The sequence below is a fragment of the Eutrema salsugineum genome, unplaced genomic scaffold (assembly GCF_000478725.1).
Source record: "Eutrema salsugineum unplaced genomic scaffold, Eutsalg1_0 scaffold_5, whole genome shotgun sequence".
Lineage (NCBI taxonomy): Eukaryota > Viridiplantae > Streptophyta > Magnoliopsida > Brassicales > Brassicaceae > Eutrema > Eutrema salsugineum.
Window position 1 is genome coordinate 8929118 of NW_006256612.1, and position 16798 is coordinate 8945915.

Genomic DNA, 16798 nt, shown 5'->3' on the forward strand with positions numbered 1-16798 from the left:
AGTTGTAATCTTGGTTCAGTTCAATTAGACAGTTTATTTGGGAAGGATGTTTATCGTTCGAACACATACATATGGGGTTTTATTGTAATTAATAAAAATTGAGGTTAGGTGGATAGACAGCTTCTTAGTTTTCTACTTTGACCCCGAAAGCTTTTAGAAAAGTCAATTTTGGATAAAGAAAAGAAGATAGATTGTTATAAATTGATAGAACCCCAAAATGGATGAAACCTGGACGTAAGATAGCCGAATTAGGATTTGATTTGGAATCTAAACAACGGTTGAGACTTGAGAGAGATCAGTGAGTGAGTGATTGAGTATCGTCAAAGATGGTGAAGACTTCAGAAATCGTCGGAAAGCTTAATCTCAGGTCTCACCAAGAAGGTGGTTTTTTCGCCGAAACCTTCAGAGATTCTTCTGTTCTCCTCTCCACCTCTCAGCTCCCACCCACCTGTAACTCTCTCTCTCTCTCTCTCTCTCTCTCTCACTCGTGTTTATTTTGCAACCATTGCTCCGATTGATTTGATCCATTAAATCCATTACTCATCGCTTCCAACATTGACCATTTGTGTCCTTCCTGTTCTGATAGAAAAATAATATGCTTGATTTGTGAATTTGTTTGGCTCCAGAGGCTTGTTTTGATTTTTCAGGATTCCAGGAAAATCAGACATACCTAAACTGTTCATTCAGCAACATTTTCATTTCCAAATTCCTTGTTGGGTTTATTGCAGATTATCTTGCAAGTTTGATGCTTTTTGTTTGTCTGTCTGAATCTGTGCAGTCAAGGTGGACAGAGCAGTGAGCACAAGTATCTACTTCTTGCTTCCATCTGGGAGCGTTTCTCGCCTCCATCGCATACCAATGGCTGAAACCTGGCACTTCTATTTGGGTGAACCCATTACTGTAAGTTGAATCTCTTCCCACTAACAGTGAAGAAGACCACTTTTATGGTTTGGTTGGAATCTCTGTTCATGAATATGCCTCTCTCTCTCCTTGTTGTCTTGATCAGGTAGTGGAGCTCTACGATGATGGGAAGTTGAAATTCACATGTCTTGGTCCTGACCTGATTGAAGGTGACCAGAAGCCTCAGTACACGGTCCCTCCAAACATCTGGTTTGGTTCCTTTCCAACAAAGGATGCTCATATCTCTCACGATGGGACTCTGCTTAAAGCCGAGCCTAGAGACTCCGAGAACCATTTCTCTCTCGTCGGCTGCACCTGCGCTCCCGCTTTCCAGTTTGAGGACTTTGAGCTCGCGAGACGCTCTGACCTCTTATCGCGGTTTCCTCAACACGAGTCGCTCATCACAATGCTCTCTTACCCGGAGTGAAAGGACCCTTAGAGGAGATTGCCTTAATGGCTCAATGGTTTGGTTACCGCTAAAAGAAGATACTATGTCGTTTTGTTACTTCAACTCCTTACATGTGAACCATACGAGGTTGTAGTTCTACAATAATTTCACTTTTGATCTCTCTTACCTTTGGTTTTTCTGAATTGTGTAATTGATCGAATTTATGTTCAATAAAGAGAAAGACTCAAATTTGTAAACAGATTTCATTCCAAAAACAGAGCAGAGGGTCTACAGAATTCTAAAGTTATAGACTTGAGAAGATTCATCAGTGTCATTTGCACACACATACACGCTATAACTAACATAATGACTAATAAATTCAGAAACTTATGTATGCTCCATCTTCAGGTTTTCTAGTTTCTACCATGCAGCAAGACATAGGTAAAATGCCTTCTAATCGAGATCAAGGAACTCCATTCTTTTCCGCATCGTACCCTTTAAAAGCATTTCTTCCTTCTCTGCTTTCTGAGCCTGGTTACACAGAAGAGTGTATTTGAGGAGTCAATAGAATCCAAATTCACAAAACAAAAACAAAGCAAATCCACCGGAAGATCGAATTGTGAAAGAAGCTCCCCCAATTAAACGAAATTTGAAGCGACAGCAACAACAAATGAAGGGAAGTAAAGATATATTGCACTAACCCTTTTGATCTCTGCCTCTGAAACTTGAACCATTTGGGCAGGAAGCTCTTCCTTTTCAACGTCCTAAGAGCAACGAAAAAAAAATCGTTTTAAAACTGGAAACTTGATATGATCAGATGCAAGAGGAATCGGTTTCTTTAGTTTTGGCTTACAAGTTCACCAATCAAGACAACATTCTCTCCACGGATTATGTATAGACCCAAGGGAATATCACAGTAGAGATCACCCACGATGACTCTTTCATAAGCTTCTTCTAAGACAGCATTAGCTTCAAGAAAAAAAAAAAAGATAAACAAACAAAACACTTGAGAGAAGTCGCTTCTGAGATTCTGGATTTTCAGTAAAGAAAGGGAAAGAACACAAGAAGTACCGAATTGATCAAAGGAACGAAGTAGACCCATCAGCTTCCGACCATCACGAAGCAAGACAAGAAGTTTCTCTGCAGAAGACACAACAAAACATTTAGGAGATTGTTGAATCATGTAGAAGGTCTTCATCAACCATTGGGATCAAAATCAGGATCTTTCTTTGTTTTCTAGATTCCATCGACGGCGAATCAGTAAAGAGAGAAAGAGAAAGAGAGAGTTACTGTCTAAGTATGCGGCAAGAGAAGTGGAGAAGAAGATATCATCAGGAGCAGCCCAAGACATTGGAACTCTGCAACTCACTCTTCAATCGCATTTACCTTTTTGACTTCTCAGTTTCCCAGTTTCACGATTCCCGATCTCCACTTTTCTTCCTCTTGATAATTAACCACAAGGAACGGTGGAAAAGCCCTAACTTTCACCGAGATAACAGAGAGAGAGACAGAGAGATTAAGAGATCTATGAGTCGTTTTCCTTAAGATTGACGACAACTCAGGACGGTTCTGTTCTGTCAAGTTTGCTCAGACGAGATCCAACCCAAAATGAGTTTAGCTCTTTAGGCAAAATTTTTGAAAAAGGTCCAAAACTCCGTATATATTACCAAATCAACCCATTTTTATCATTTGGGTTCATTTTGTTTGATTTGATCTAATAAGCTCCCATTTCAATTTCATGAACAGAATATTTTATACATAAATTTATAATTACACTAAACTCAAGTCTTAAAACCACAGTCAGTCATTCTTCAATTATTATGAACTGAATATTTGTAGTTACAAGTTACAACAACAGTACACACAAGAGCAAACAGATTTCTTCGCCACATTAAAATCTGAAAAAAATTATATAATGAAAGATGAGGAACAACAAAAACGGAAATGTGGAATTTGACAATCAAATGTACATCTGTAGACTGTAACATGACCCATCTTCATGTTATTCTTCATATCTTGAACAGTTGAACTTTCTTTTCCAAGAGTTAAACTTACACCACTCATTTGATACCTGAAACATAGAGTTTTTGGTTATTTTATTATTCAAATTATTAGTCATGTTTTGCTAATTTACATATTTTATAAAAATATAATTACTAAACTTTTTTGTTTGTTTATCTGTTTCCTTTCTATGAATTACCATGACAATCAATCAGGTCCATTTAGCTTATTGGTTGATATCTACATCTCCAAGACAATATCTGTAATCATAAAAGAAATTGAATTAAGCTTCCCTATACATTCTTGTTCTACATCTTTCTATTAATTATTAATCTATTTTTAAATTCTTACACTTTTCATCTTTCTGCATTTTAATTTGTCCTTATGGTGTATCTACTACATGCTTTTGATTTAACATAATACAGCATAGAACCAACCATATAACAATTTGGTTAATTTCATTATACTATGTATATATATTATGAGAAAATCTTTTAAATGTTTACGACCTGAAGAAAAATAATATTTAGTAAATCTCACATTCAGAATCAGTCTTAACCCATTTGTTCGCGTCAACACTTGAACGAGGTTCATCTATAATCTTATGATTCTCCAAATACTTCTTTGCAATAGCATTTGAACGTTGTGGATGTATCTTCTTGTTGAGTATTGTCCTAAGCATCTGCACACAACACACACAATATAAAGAATGTTTATAGTTTACATAAATATCATTGAATTCACTCGTTTTTATAATAAAAAAAAAAGTTGTTGTAGAGAATGAATAAGTTGATCATATATGTATAGATAAAAGGTACCTTTTCCATTCGTGTATTGGGCAATGAATCTCCTCTAGACAAATCAAGAAGAGGAGGTGGAGTTTTGAAGCCACTTGTGCAAACAAACATCTTCTTGAGAAGAAAAGAGAGCGATTTCTTCTTCCCAATAGTAACATCTGTATTAATAGCAGTGAGATCTTTGCTAGAATGTGCTTCTTCTTCTTCTTCCTTAGAGCAGATATTGTTTCCAAGTGTTCCAATTGCTAAGAAGGTTGCTTCGTCCTGTGGCCAACTTTGGAGGTCTTTACTCAAATCAGGGCCTGATGATTCTTGAGCTATATATAGATTATCAAACAGATCAATGATTTATGCAAAGACGTTTAATGTATTAGTCTTCTTAGTATAAGGATATTTACTCACAAGAATCTGAAGTTGACTCATGCTTTTTTCCATTAAACTTTCTTTGAACCCAACTAAAAAACTGTATCCAACAAAATCAAAATCTTACATGATCAACACAACAAAAAGAGTAAGTTAATTCAGACAAATAATGAAAACAAACCTTCATATTTCAAGAGACATATATTAATAAGTACATGTATGTGTGTGTATCCAAGAAATTTTCTTTTTCTGTCGATGATCTTTTATCTCCTTGAATAGCTTTAGGAGATAAAGATGATCATAGTGGTCCCATGTTTTTAAAGACACAGTAAACACAAATCCCTGACGCCAGCAATAAGCCAGCAGGTCAAAAATTGGGCTCAAGTTCCTATAATCCCTCGAAATCTTCAAGTCACCATTTATCTAACACTCGATCCCATCTTTGTGGACTTTGTTGAATATCGGTTCAACAAAATCGCATTCTTTATATAAAAAAATATGGTTTAAGAGATCGAAATCGAGTAAATTGTGAAGGATACACATGGATTTGTCTGTTCTTTACACTTTCTCCTCTGAAGCAGCTATACAACAACAAAAAAAACACACCTTTTATATCTGACCCGGCCGTACAAAAATTACATGCAGTGTAAGGTAAATGTACAGACTTCCTTTGAAGCTTATTCAAGCTTTACACTCGAATTCCAAATCATTTTTTTAAATAACTAGTCGTCTCCACAGGTACAGCAAACATTTGTGCAACATTCAAAGCAGGCGATGCAAGCAAGCGCTGTGAAGAGCTGTGTGAAGACAAGGACACATTGATCATTGAGCTTCGTGCAGCATTGCACACAACACATGCAGCAACATTTGTTGCACAAGGAGACACAACAGCTCGAGGCAGCCTTCACGAACTTCTCTGCAGCATCAGGTGCTCTCTGTTCTCCAAATCCTGGTGGAACATTCTCTGTGGTGGCTGTTCTATCACCAAAGCCTATCCCGAGGTTTTGTAGTGGGATCGTTCTTGATATCATCTTCTGTTTCTCGCCGTTGCTGGCTGTCTGTTTAAGTATTTGATGAACATATGAGTTAAAAAGAGTCTGATTTTGTCCTCTGAACAGAACAAATCACTAGGTTTTGGTTGAATGTTGCGATTAAAGTTCATAACTTATAGACACGGATAAATACCTTTTTCTTTCCGCCAGTGTCGCTGGGTTTCAATGCTTCTTCTGTGTGCTCCAATTGGATCATTCGAGTATACTCAGATGGTACACCGGTTTGGATGCTTAGTTTAGCAATCTGAGAGACAAATAAATAAAGCAGAATGAAGAAGATAATCCTGAAGAGGAAATAATTGAATTTGTACACGAACCTTCTCTTTTAACTGTTTGTCTTCAGAGAACCATGCCTCAGCAGTAAGCAAGTCAATCACATTCTTTGCAAATACCTAAAATTATTTAGGGAATGTCAATTTGTGTTAAACCGGGATGTCTTAAGAAGAGGGAATGATAATGAGAAAGAAGGTGAACTTACTTTATCAAGAGGCATGTCTTTTGCACTTTGTACCGTCAAGTCTGCAGAAAAGCTGCTCAAATCTCCTAGCAGACCATTGGCTTTAACATTCTCAGGGAACTTTCCTCGGTATCTTCCATATATCATCAATGGACTTGCAGACGTCAGATCCGGAATATTTGAAGGGTATACCTAAAAGTAGTTACAGGTAACACTTTCAGCTTCAGGCATCAACTTCATATAGTCAAACAAAAAAGATTTGCCAGAAAAGATAAGCACGCAATCTTAGCATAGAGGCACACCTCAACTTCATCAAGATTCTGCAGGGGCTCGATTGTTATATTCACAAGAACAGTGGATAAAGCCCTTGTAAACAATTTGTCCATTCGTTCCTCGATGTGATCTGTACATGAGGTGAGGATAAATGAAAACTGTTTAAGAAACCATATCACATATTGTGTAATTTTTTCCTCTAATTCAACAAACGGAGTCAAAATTTTACCTGTATTATAAACTGATTCGTGCTGGCCCCTGGATAGATTCGCAAGCATTTGCAGGAAGTAGTGATTACAAAATACACCTGAAATATTGCAGAGAGTCTATATATGAAAAGGTAAATAAAGAAAAAATAATCCTGGTCATTTCACATTAAAACTTGGAGAAAAATTTACCTAACCCAAAAGTGTGTATCCGTGGACACACTGATCCAGCACTAGCAAGACGTTTCTTCATTACATCGCAAATGTGTCTCTCATCTTCAACAGACCCATCTGTTACGAAGAAGATCATAGGAATGGAGCCACGAGTATTCGAAAGCATTTCCACAGCCTGAAAGTATTCATAGAAGTTGGCCAAATTAATGCCAGGACTCGATCTGAGGGGCTATAGTTACCAAAGTATTAAGCTTTTTAAGCTACAAGTGTGTGGCAGAAAGACCTTCTCTAGAGGAGGGAGCATGTTTGTACCATCGGCGACAACAAAGTTCTTGTTCATCCACTCAATTCCTCTTTCAACAGCATCTGGAGTAACCAACTCCATTGATGTCGAAAACAGAGAAGTGTCATCACTGAAAGTGATAATGTTGAAGGAATCTCCAGGATTAAGCTTAGATAGAGCGGTCGATATCGCATTATGTACATCCTCGAGAGGTTTTCCGGTCATGCTTTTACTTGTATCAACAACAAACATTACCTCCCGCTTGAATGCCTGAAGTAGACCCAAAAAAAAAAAAACTTAAAGATTGTACTGAAAATGGCATTTATTGCATCAAAGAAGAAAATGTACAAAATCAAACCTTGGTTCTTTGCTGCTTTCCAGGAAAAAGATAGAAAGAAAATATATCTCTCTGATCAACGTCGTGAACAGGCGCAGATTGAAGGAAAAGTCCACCAACTATATGACTTGAAGAAGCCTATGAAAAATAAAAATAAAGAGATAAGCAATCTTTAGTACCAAGTGAAGAGTAGGGCCTATTCGGCGTTGAAGCACAAACTGAGATTCAAGTCACCAGCGAGAGTTCATACCGTATAAGAAAAGCTAAAATCGGTATTCGACCACTTCAAAACATCTGCTTCATATGAAAACCTCAACTTCCCGGCATTCCGCATTTTTTCCTGTAATACATGAACAGAATAAGAAAGTTATAGGACAGAAAGAAAAAGAAAAACCGTCAAATATCATGGAGCGTGTTCAGAAAGAAGTATAAAATCACACCTTTAGTTGATGACTACATCCTTTACATAGAACTTCTGTTCCAGTACCGGCATTAACACTCAAGTAAATCTTTTCTCTCTTAGAGATTTTCTTTACAGCAGGAGTCACATACTCAGGAAAGTTGAAAGGAATATCGAGGAAAAACTGCCCTTCGTTGTAAGTCAACTTCTGAGACCAAGACATCTTGATAGAGAGGTTTGTACCTCCATCAACCTGGAAACAAGAAAAGAAATGATAGGCCTAATCAGAAAGAGAAATAAACAAACAAACAAAAAAAAAAACACAAGAAGAGGAAAGAACATTCAAGTGGAAACTTGGACCATCATCACCTGTGGCACTGTGAGAGTGAATATGTTTGGTTTCAAGAAGCCTGCATTTTGAGGTTGTGCCGATTTCTCCAATTCGTTGCCATCTTCGGCTGAGATCAATTGGGTTGTGTAAGATTTTCTAGGAATCTCAACCTCAACACTTAGAATTGAACCCTGTTTAGCCATTTAGTATCAGTTTGAGATCCATCAGAGAATGGAGCTGGATCCCCTGCTTCAGACTCAGAAGTGAGCCGTTTGTGGTAACAAAGTACAAGACCAAGCATTCGAGCTTAGTGTAAACCATCAACGACTTCACAGATCACTAACTAATAATAAGCGAATCCTTCACCAAAATCCTCGATTTCCACATCGTATTTTTCATATTGAGAGACGAAACATTAGCAGTGAACTAAATTCGTAATGAGAAATCTCAATTTTCCCGGGAAAAAAAAAAAAGAAAGAAAGCAAACCTGTTCTCCCATAGGAATAGCGATTCGGCAATCACATCTCTTGCTTCCCATAACGCAGTGAACACGCCACGATCCGGTGACGGTAACGAGAGCCGTGTCGAGGTAACAATCAACGTCGAGCTCAATCGCGTTCATCTGCAAGGGAATCAGAGCCGGTGGGTCGCACCTGCCGTGCACGTGAGGCTGATAGCTGGGCAAATCCGGGTTATCCACAATCCCCGGGTCGGGTATAACGGCGTAAACCATCGGTGCCGAAGGAAGGTAAGCCTGCGCCGGGGAAGATCTCTCCATCGGCGCCGCTAGCCTCGGCGCCGCAACCGCTCGGTCGTTTCCGAAATAAATCCGTTTCGCGAGCTTAAGCCCATCGTCCACCGCCCTTGCGAAATCCTCCGCCATCTTTCCCACACAGACGGCGAAGAAATTTGTCTCGGGTTGCTTCGCCTTCTTCTCTTTATTTTCTCGGGAAAGCAAATCAGAATTGAAAATCCGGAGGACGAATCGTTGAAATTGATTCTAATTCGGTTTCTTTCTTCAGACAACGATGGGGAAAAAAAGGGGAAAGAAATCACTTCGGAGTCGAGTTTTTTCCAGCGCATTTTTCACTAATTTATTATTATTTATATGTAATTTTTTGTATCACCCAAATACCATTTTCCTTTTTTTGGCGCGATCAAGATCCAACGGTCAGGAGCCAAGTTCAGTATACCGACAAGGTGGGCGAATCAGCTACATTCGCATTCATTTTTTCGGACGGATAAATGAATTCGTGCGAACGAATCGTTTCTAGCCACGTGGCAAGAGAACATGGTGGACCCACCGGAGTATGAATGTAGTTGAAGCATCCGATTCTAACTTTAACGTTCTTCAACGGTATAATGTCATGGATGCTTGTGCGCTCTCACGTGACTAGCCGTTGGGTCATGGGCTTTCCATGCGTTTATTGGGTTGGTGGGATCAGGTGATGTATACTTAGGCTGGATTATTATTAGTTTCTTTGGTTTCTTATTTGGGAATAGTTGGTTGGATTATTTCCTGATTTAGTAGTGTTTTGGTAATATGGTCTAAGCAAATCAGGACTTTATAACCTTAGGCCGAGAGTTATTATTACTTATGATTATTTAATAATTGATGGAAATAGTTAGTGTGGAGTTATGGTTAATCAATGCTCTGATTACAAATTTGCAATCTAATTACAGAAATGATAATGTATTTATTAGTGATGATTCTTCATATTGTAACTGCTGGAAGCCTGGAAGTTTGATAGCTCTATCCTTGGAAATAAAATTACATTATTACAAACTCTGATTTCGATTCAATTAAATGTCAAATGAGAGTAATGTTAATCTTTTATAGGTACAATTTAACGTTATTTCTGTGAAAAAATTCAGTGTTTTTTCATTTGAATAACTTTTTTTAGACAAAAGGATGTTTTTTTTTAAAAATAAACATGAATACTGTTTTTTTTTGTCACATTTTGTTGTCTTCTACCGTAGGCTCCTTTTACGTAGCAGAGAGATAAACTAAGGATTTTTAGTTTCCACGTAGAAGATGGATGGACTTCATGATTCATGATCAGGCAAAATTGCAAACTATCTACGTATTTACATTTCTTCTGCACTCCTCTTTCACCAAACCTAAAGCTTGTAGCTCTTCCATTAACCTTTCATATTCAGTTTTAACATTATCGAGCTCACTCCTCAGATTTAAGGCCTGCGCAAACAAAACCCAAAATTGTATCACGACAAAATCAATATCGCTTTTGCAATCATTTTGACGGTTATCCTAATCACCAGAATATGGCGACAGAGAGCAATCTCGTATGTATTTTCAAATAAAGTGACAGCTGGAATTGCCATTAAGCAACTTATTAACCGATTAATAGATAGTTTTACAAAAGACACAGAGGAAAAGACTCATGGAGAGACGCTAAATCTGCTCCATAGATTTGATATGTCTTTAGAGGAAGTTGGGATTTGGCAGGAACAACGATAAGTCAAAACCACCGAAGCAGACGAAAGAGACAAGTAATCTAAAAGAGTTGTTAATGTTATAAGGGAAGTACCTTGAGTTCAAGGTTTTGACTTCGCACCTTGTGGTCCAACCATCTACGTATAAGAGATACATAATAAATTTCTGGCCGAAATCACAAACAAAACCAGAAATTGACAATATAAGTTACATAATTTAACTTACTTTGCTCGGAGCTTCTTGTTTTCTTCCATCAGCTTGACAGTTTCACTATCTTGTGACCGTATTGCAGATCCTTGAATAAACTTCAGAGCATGTGCAAGATCAATGACGTTAGAGAAATGGAATGAGCAGAAGTGGATACAAACAAAAGTTACTATCATGTTTCTAGGTGGGGACATGTCCATGGGATATATCACACAAGGGAAATGTCATATATACTTTAAACAATGATCAGATGAAACTCAAGTTAGGAATATCCACAGTTTTGTATGCAGCGTCTAGGTATTGGGCGCATTCATGGGGTTCAACATGTTAAACAGGAATCAAAGAGAAGAAAAGATATTTTGAGGTACCTGTTCAACCCGATTCTGACCCGCCACAGTAAAGCCATCACTTCCCACCTTTCTTTTTGACGCTGCACTTGCAACAAAATCAGGATGTTCTTTCCTCTTCTCCAATGCCACTGCAACAATAATGCAACCATCACGCGTCAGCGTCAGTGAAAGTTTTTGAATGCTGAAACAGAAATTATTCAGTACAAAACGACGTCCAACAAAATGAATGCGTGAAATTAACTATTCCTTCCACACATCACGATAATAGCAGAAGCACTTGAATGTCTATACAGAGCCTTTGCAGCATTATTGTTTTCATATTTCTTAAAATGGGCATAATCCTGGACCAATCCAGGGGCTACTGTACTCGGACTGGGCAGTCGAATATTTAGAACTCCAACTTTCTTCATGGTTTAATTCGTAGTAGCATTTTACCTGGCTGGGCTGAAATTCTAGGAAGAGGCGCCAAATTTGGATTAGGAAAAACTGCTGGGAAGCCTGGAGGAGGACTTATTGCTTGTCTGCCACTATCTCCAGCAGAATTTTTGTGGAACATGTTGCCATTTGTCCTACCGCCAGGTTGAACATTTTGAGATACCTTAAGACGAGGCTTCTTAGTATACCCAATCAACACACAATGGCAGTCCCTATTAAAGATTTTCAATCATTAGAAATAGTAAGAAACACTGGAAAGTGATGCAAGCCAACTCAGAGATAATGGGGAAACTGTTCGAGGAAAACAGATGACTAAAATCCCATGCTCAGCAAGAGAACAAGATATCTTATATGGTCTTCTCTCATACACTACAAAAACTGTGTAATATTATCTATTTTGACGACGGAATAGATCAAAGTAGCAACATAACAGCCACCAAAGAGACAAGACTTAGGAAATTACCAATATTCTATTGTCATTTCCTTTAAACGGTTTTCAAGTTTCTGAAGAAGGACAGTTTTCTCAAAATCCTGCTTGTTATGGGTTGGCTCAACAAAATTAGCTTCTAGAGCACCTGGAACACACATAAAACTTAACATAAATTCACCCATCAGAGAGAACTGTGCTGAAAACAGCCAAATCAGTAGGAAATTTATTGTCTTATTGATTGATCCTTTTTGCAGATTCTTACCAACAATTCCTCTTCCTTTACTGTTTGTCGTGCTCAGGACCTGCCAAAATGGCTGAAAGGAGCAAAAAGAAATAGACAAGGTCACTGTAACATACAAAGAAACTTGACGAGATACTTTGTGCTGTCTTTAACTGGGGGAAAAAACTATTCTGTGGCAAATTTCGATTTTTTAGTATGTTTAATAGTTTATAAAAAAAAGCCCTCTATATATGCATTAGTATCAGTGTAGAAAAGTCCAGCAAACATTTAGACACTTTTTCCATGGCACAGCCATACAAACAAGGATGCAACAAAAATTTAAACAGTATCCCGGTATATGGTAATCCTTTTTTCTAGTGAATGCGAACTAACATATTTAACATTTCAAAACTCACCATTATCAGACGGTTTTTATGATAAACACAGAATCCACTAAGATTTACTTTGGGAGCTTCTTTCAGAAATCCAATCGTCGTCACAACTTCAGCCTGCTCATTGAACCCCGAGATTCGAACCATAATAAAGGAGAAAAATAACTAAGAATTTTTAGAAGTAGAAAAACAAAAACCTCCTGATATTTAGCATACCCCTCCATGTCCAGCAACTTGAGGCTTATACAAGATGTACTGCGGATACTTGAGATCATCAGCAATGTTATGATGCTCGACAACCTTACCACGCAACACTATCTTGAAAGTCTCAGGAATCCGCAAGTATAGTATGGATAGGTAAACCTGAACAAAGGTATCATCAGCGGAAAATATCTCATTTCAGATGCAAGCCAGTTGTCTAGCATCTGAATAAACACAGTTGCACACACATATCTATGCGATTATATAGCTTTCTGAGGCCTTTATCTATGTCTATGTCTACTACGTATTTCCCATGAGTATTCATGATTCTCGCATACATGTATGATTCAGTATTACCGTGTATGCCACTTACAAATAAACATTAGCATAAACAATTGACCAAAAGAAATAGAAACTTACACGAAGAGAGTGAGAAAACCGGTTTGCAATATGATCATTCGCAATCTTACATTTGGTCTTTTCTATGTTTCCTTCAAGAAGAATATCCTGTACAAAACAAGGAACAAGACAAGATCTTAATTAATGATAATACTTTGGCAATTAAAAGAATATCAGAAACATGAAAGATAAATCATATTAACCTCTGCAACCGAGTCAAAGTCTAATTCCAACTTAGCATCGCTGTTGAGCCACATATTATAGATGATAACCTTTGTCCCATGTGATCCAACGTTGTCAAACTGCCACGAGGAGAAAAGAAGGAAGCAAACTGTCACTGAAAAGAGGAACTTCGTAACTTATAAGATCAAAGAAACGCTTTTATATGATGCAGGGGCAAGCACAAACAGAAAATAGGCCAACATGAATGAGCTTAAGTTGAGCGCACACTTAAATCCCCATTGAATAGCTCACTTGTCTTACCTGGGCCTTCATTCATCCATATTATCAAGGAGTGGGAGGAGATATAAATACTACTTTAGGCAACAACATCCGAGAAATATGGAATTATAAAAACGGAGAGCAATCGTGGATGGCTTCAAAGGTAAGATCAAGAAATTATAAAAACTTGAAGCTCATCAAAAGTGAGTAGTATCATAACAGGAAATATCCCACTCATGGAGCCCCAAATTTTAGGCAAGTAATCAATAAATATACAGATTGCAAACAACATGAGTTGCATGGAGAAATTTTTATCAAGAAAATTGGCCTTGCCTGTTGCAAAAGTTCTGCCTCAGTTGAAAATGGAGACCATTCTAGTAGAATTGAGAGACTGGATATATAATGTTCTCGGTCTTGCAATGTCACAAATTCGCTAGTTGATGCCTTAAACTCGTAATCCAACTGAATATTGGCTACACGGTTAGATTACAGAAAAACAAGGTAAAATCATGTGTGTGATAAAAGGAGACTTACAATGGGAACAACTATTCTGTCATGGCCAGTACGGGTCAGGTATGTATAAGAAAGGAGCCCTATACTTTGTGTCCATGTTCTAGTTAGATGGAAAAGAAAACAATCAGTACCCTCTTTTGTTTAGAACGCAAATTATAAAATGAAATTATTAATGGAGGCAACTAGAAAGGTAAAACGATCAAACGTACACCCATATATACTATTTCAAAATCCTCCAATACAACAATGGCCACTCACTGGTTCTTAAAATGGCGGCTGAAAACAATGACATCTGCCCCAAGTCTCATTGTGCTGGTCTTGAAACCATTTCCATCTAAAGAATCATAACAAAGACTGAGATGCAGAACAATTTATCTAAAAATATCTACCGCAAAATCATAATTAGAGATATGTGTTGCAGAATCATAACTAAAGACACAAGTCTAACGTGTGAAGAGAAATACATACATCTTCCAATGGCTGAATCCGATTTCTTATCTGAGAATCCAAAACCCATGCAATGCCGCATTGCTTGAGGATCCATCCCACCACCATCATCTGAAAGTTTAATGCAAACATGATTAGAAAATTAATTTTCACGCCCCCTTCGTGAAATGGCACGGAACTTAACCCAAGAAAAGATGCCATGCAAGAATACCTTGAATTAGCAATGCTGTTGTACCATCCCTTGGGTTTGTGGTTTTATCTACAATGACAAAAGTGCCCCCATTTTGGATCTATAGGGTGACGAAGATAGAAAGCACACAACATATTAATAATTTGTCATTCAGAACTTTTAAGATCAGTTCACTAATATTTTCGGCACACTTCCACCTTAATGAAACAAACGACAAAATGGAGTCAGAAAGTGAAGCGCCTGGGTTCCAGAAAACAAGTTCTCTATCAAGAATATCTTTATACTAGTATATCAACTATTTTGAGACTCAAAACATTTTCAGTTTTCCCAAGAAATCAAGATGTGTAGAAACAAACGTTCTAAAGAATCTCATTCATATATTTACAGTAATGAACAAGCAGGTAATCAGATTAAACTATTAAGCACATCAAAAGAATGGACGTACCTCATCAACAGCATTGTCAAGCATTTCTGCAACAGCTGCAGGTAGAGAGAACCAGACAAGTCTTGTTAAAACGCTTGAATAATGTTTGCTAGACACATGTAAAGAAAGGGGAAATTATGATTGCATACCACCAAAAGCCCATTTATGTGAGGTAGCATTGGAGTGAAGGAACATAGGGTGCACATGAAGATAATTTTTTCCAGCTGTGAAACATATGTCAAGAACCATAAGCAAAACGCTTCCACATATATAGAGAAAAACTAAGGAATCAAGGTAAAGGAAACGATGTTCTCTGGTGTGTATGACTCAAAACATTATAACCTCCAGCGATAAAGACCAACTCATCCAAGCAAAGAGTAAGAAAAAGTAAATGACAACTGAGTTTTAGCAATATCGCATACTTGACTGCTGAGACTTTGAACTCAGTTCATCAGTGTAGTTTCCAGCTTTCCAGAATTGCCTACAAATAGGGGCTGGGCATATGGTGGATGAAGAAGTGACACCGGCATCTTCAGGTGGCGTCCGGACCTGATCAACCACACTTGTGCTACTTTGCCCACCGATTGATCCTCTATTTTCTTCTGAATCTTGAGGTAGAGCATATTCTTTGGAACCATGGCTTCTAGGTGAGTTGTTCTGAAGCATCGAGCGGTGCTCGGGTTTAATAACCAAAGCATCATGAGAAACGTTCACACTTCTGTTGTAGCTCATCTTGTTTATCTGGTGGGGAAAATAAAATATATAAGAAACGTATTTCAGAGATATCACACTCACAGTCACAGAATTCGTATATTCTTGTGTATATGTGCGCCCTAAGAAATCCCTCAAACCTCACTATTATGAAGAAAAAGTGTCCTGCAAAATTTATGGAGCAATTCTAGTAAATGGAACTCAGATAAATGACCTAGAAATTTAAAAATCAGGGGAATAACAGAATCACAAAGGCCAAGAGAGAGTGAGAGAGAGAGAGAGAGAAGATCTTCGCTGCTAAGGATCTTAGTTTACCTGAAAATTATTCTCATGCAAATCGACTGCTACTTTCCATTTTTTCGACAATGTGCGACGATATAAATAGAGCAGAAGAAGATATGAAAGTTGACAATAATCTTAGGGCTTCTCTCGGTATACCGATTACCACTCCGGCGACACTTCGACTTAGCACTCCTCGTGGAATTTTTCAGGGCGTTGAGAGAACGACGGCGATGAAACCAGACAGTCGAGGAGTGAGGTCTCGGATAGCTGCCGGATATTGTTCCGGTGAAAACAAAGACAAAATACGTAGAGAGAAATAAATAGATTAAAAATCTGAGTCTGAAGAGAGAGAGACGATTCAGATGGGATGAAATTCGCGGAGGAGAGCTTGAGAAAGGACAGTGGGGGAATTTGGAGGGGAAACTTCTAGGGGAAGAAGTTGGGGAAGACGGTGAACGAAACAATGTGGGGCCAGCTTATATTTATAATTTATTTAAATAAATATTATAAACTAACAAATGATACTCCCAGAAAAGAAAAAAATAGTAAAATACGGACAAGTAGAAAAAAAAAGGTTAATATCTACATGGAGTAAGAAAGTAAAAAAAAATTGATGCTTTGCTTATCAATGTCCTGAGATTAGTTACATTGGCAAGTTGAATTTTTTAATTCAACTATTGATTCAATACAATGATATGTTGAAAAAAATACAAAACTGAGTTAGATTCATATCTGTTGA

The 16798-nt window shown here is 37.7% G+C and overlaps 5 protein-coding genes across 5 annotated transcripts; 1 reads left to right on the forward strand and 4 right to left on the reverse strand.

Moving 5' to 3' along the window:
* Positions 1–155: 155 nt before the first annotated feature.
* On the forward strand, positions 156–1549 carry LOC18993007. Its single transcript, XM_006416472.2, has 3 exons — positions 156–450; positions 779–900; positions 1007–1549. Exons 1-3 carry the CDS (start codon positions 327–329, stop codon positions 1325–1327), a joined length of 567 nt encoding a protein of 188 aa, XP_006416535.1. The 5' UTR covers positions 156–326; the 3' UTR covers positions 1328–1549.
* LOC18993009 (sm-like protein LSM1A) lies at positions 1542–2885 on the reverse strand. The gene is made up of 5 exons (XM_006416471.2): positions 2579–2885; positions 2360–2428; positions 2142–2257; positions 1990–2052; positions 1542–1819 (listed from the first exon to the last, which is right to left on the reverse strand). Exons 1-5 carry the CDS (start codon positions 2637–2639, stop codon positions 1742–1744), a joined length of 387 nt encoding a protein of 128 aa, XP_006416534.1. The 5' UTR covers positions 2640–2885; the 3' UTR covers positions 1542–1741.
* A 644-nt stretch (positions 2886–3529) lies between these two features.
* LOC18993008 lies at positions 3530–4555 on the reverse strand (the record flags this gene model as incomplete). Its single annotated transcript, XM_024152289.1, has 4 exons — positions 3530–3549; positions 3830–3971; positions 4108–4403; positions 4489–4555. Coding segments are annotated over 4 exons (525 nt in total), but the record flags the coding sequence as incomplete, so codon positions are not given.
* A 383-nt stretch (positions 4556–4938) lies between these two features.
* On the reverse strand, positions 4939–9029 carry LOC18993010 (inter-alpha-trypsin inhibitor heavy chain H1). Its single transcript, XM_006416474.2, has 13 exons — positions 8450–9029; positions 8001–8153; positions 7672–7884; positions 7482–7571; positions 7253–7369; positions 6895–7164; positions 6630–6786; positions 6461–6538; positions 6261–6361; positions 5980–6150; positions 5819–5893; positions 5635–5745; positions 4939–5507 (listed from the first exon to the last, which is right to left on the reverse strand). The coding sequence occupies exons 1-13, from the start codon at positions 8843–8845 to the stop codon at positions 5172–5174; spliced, it is 2268 nt and encodes a 755-aa protein (XP_006416537.1). The 5' UTR covers positions 8846–9029; the 3' UTR covers positions 4939–5171.
* Positions 9030–9753: 724 nt separating this feature from the next.
* Positions 9754–16460, reverse strand: LOC18993011 (protein MICRORCHIDIA 6). Its single transcript, XM_006416475.2, has 20 exons — positions 16093–16460; positions 15489–15807; positions 15216–15290; positions 15088–15122; positions 14664–14742; positions 14474–14563; positions 14264–14339; positions 14027–14105; positions 13826–13954; positions 13255–13353; positions 13073–13159; positions 12668–12814; positions 12476–12568; positions 12102–12153; positions 11873–11984; positions 11410–11621; positions 10993–11102; positions 10643–10722; positions 10512–10554; positions 9754–10159 (listed from the first exon to the last, which is right to left on the reverse strand). Exons 2-20 carry the CDS (start codon positions 15796–15798, stop codon positions 10043–10045), a joined length of 2025 nt encoding a protein of 674 aa, XP_006416538.1. The 5' UTR covers positions 15799–15807; positions 16093–16460; the 3' UTR covers positions 9754–10042.
* Positions 16461–16798: the final 338 nt, after the last annotated feature.

Bases quoted from the DNA above. Each gene is read 5' to 3' on its own strand.
- LOC18993010 (XM_006416474.2), bottom strand. From the start codon at position 8,845: ATGGCGGAGGATTTCGCAAGGGCGGTGGACGATGGGCTTAAGCTCGCG. The intron at 5,746-5,818 runs GTTCGTGTACAA...TTTGTCTCTCAG, and splicing joins ACAAACAGTTAAAAGAGAAG to ATTGCTAAACTAAGCATCCA. The intron at 5,508-5,634 runs GTATTTATCCGT...ATACTTAAACAG, and splicing joins ACACTGGCGGAAAGAAAAAG to ACAGCCAGCAACGGCGAGAA.
- LOC18993009 (XM_006416471.2), bottom strand. From the start codon at position 2,639: ATGTCTTGGGCTGCTCCTGATGATATCTTCTTCTCCACTTCTCTTGCC. The intron at 2,258-2,359 runs GTACTTCTTGTG...TTTTTCTTGAAG, and splicing joins TCGTTCCTTTGATCAATTCG to CTAATGCTGTCTTAGAAGAA. The intron at 2,053-2,141 runs GTAAGCCAAAAC...CGTTGCTCTTAG, and splicing joins TTGTCTTGATTGGTGAACTT to GACGTTGAAAAGGAAGAGCT.
- LOC18993011 (XM_006416475.2), bottom strand. From the start codon at position 15,798: ATGAGCTACAACAGAAGTGTGAACGTTTCTCATGATGCTTTGGTTATT. The intron at 13,354-13,825 runs GCAAGGCCAATT...TCCTCGTGGCAG, and splicing joins AGGCAGAACTTTTGCAACAG to TTTGACAACGTTGGATCACA. The intron at 11,103-11,409 runs GTAAAATGCTAC...TTATTGTTGCAG, and splicing joins TAGAATTTCAGCCCAGCCAG to TGGCATTGGAGAAGAGGAAA.
- LOC18993007 (XM_006416472.2), top strand. From the start codon at position 327: ATGGTGAAGACTTCAGAAATCGTCGGAAAGCTTAATCTCAGGTCTCAC. The intron at 451-778 runs GTAACTCTCTCT...GAATCTGTGCAG, and splicing joins CTCTCAGCTCCCACCCACCT to TCAAGGTGGACAGAGCAGTG. The intron at 901-1,006 runs GTAAGTTGAATC...TGTCTTGATCAG, and splicing joins ATTTGGGTGAACCCATTACT to GTAGTGGAGCTCTACGATGA.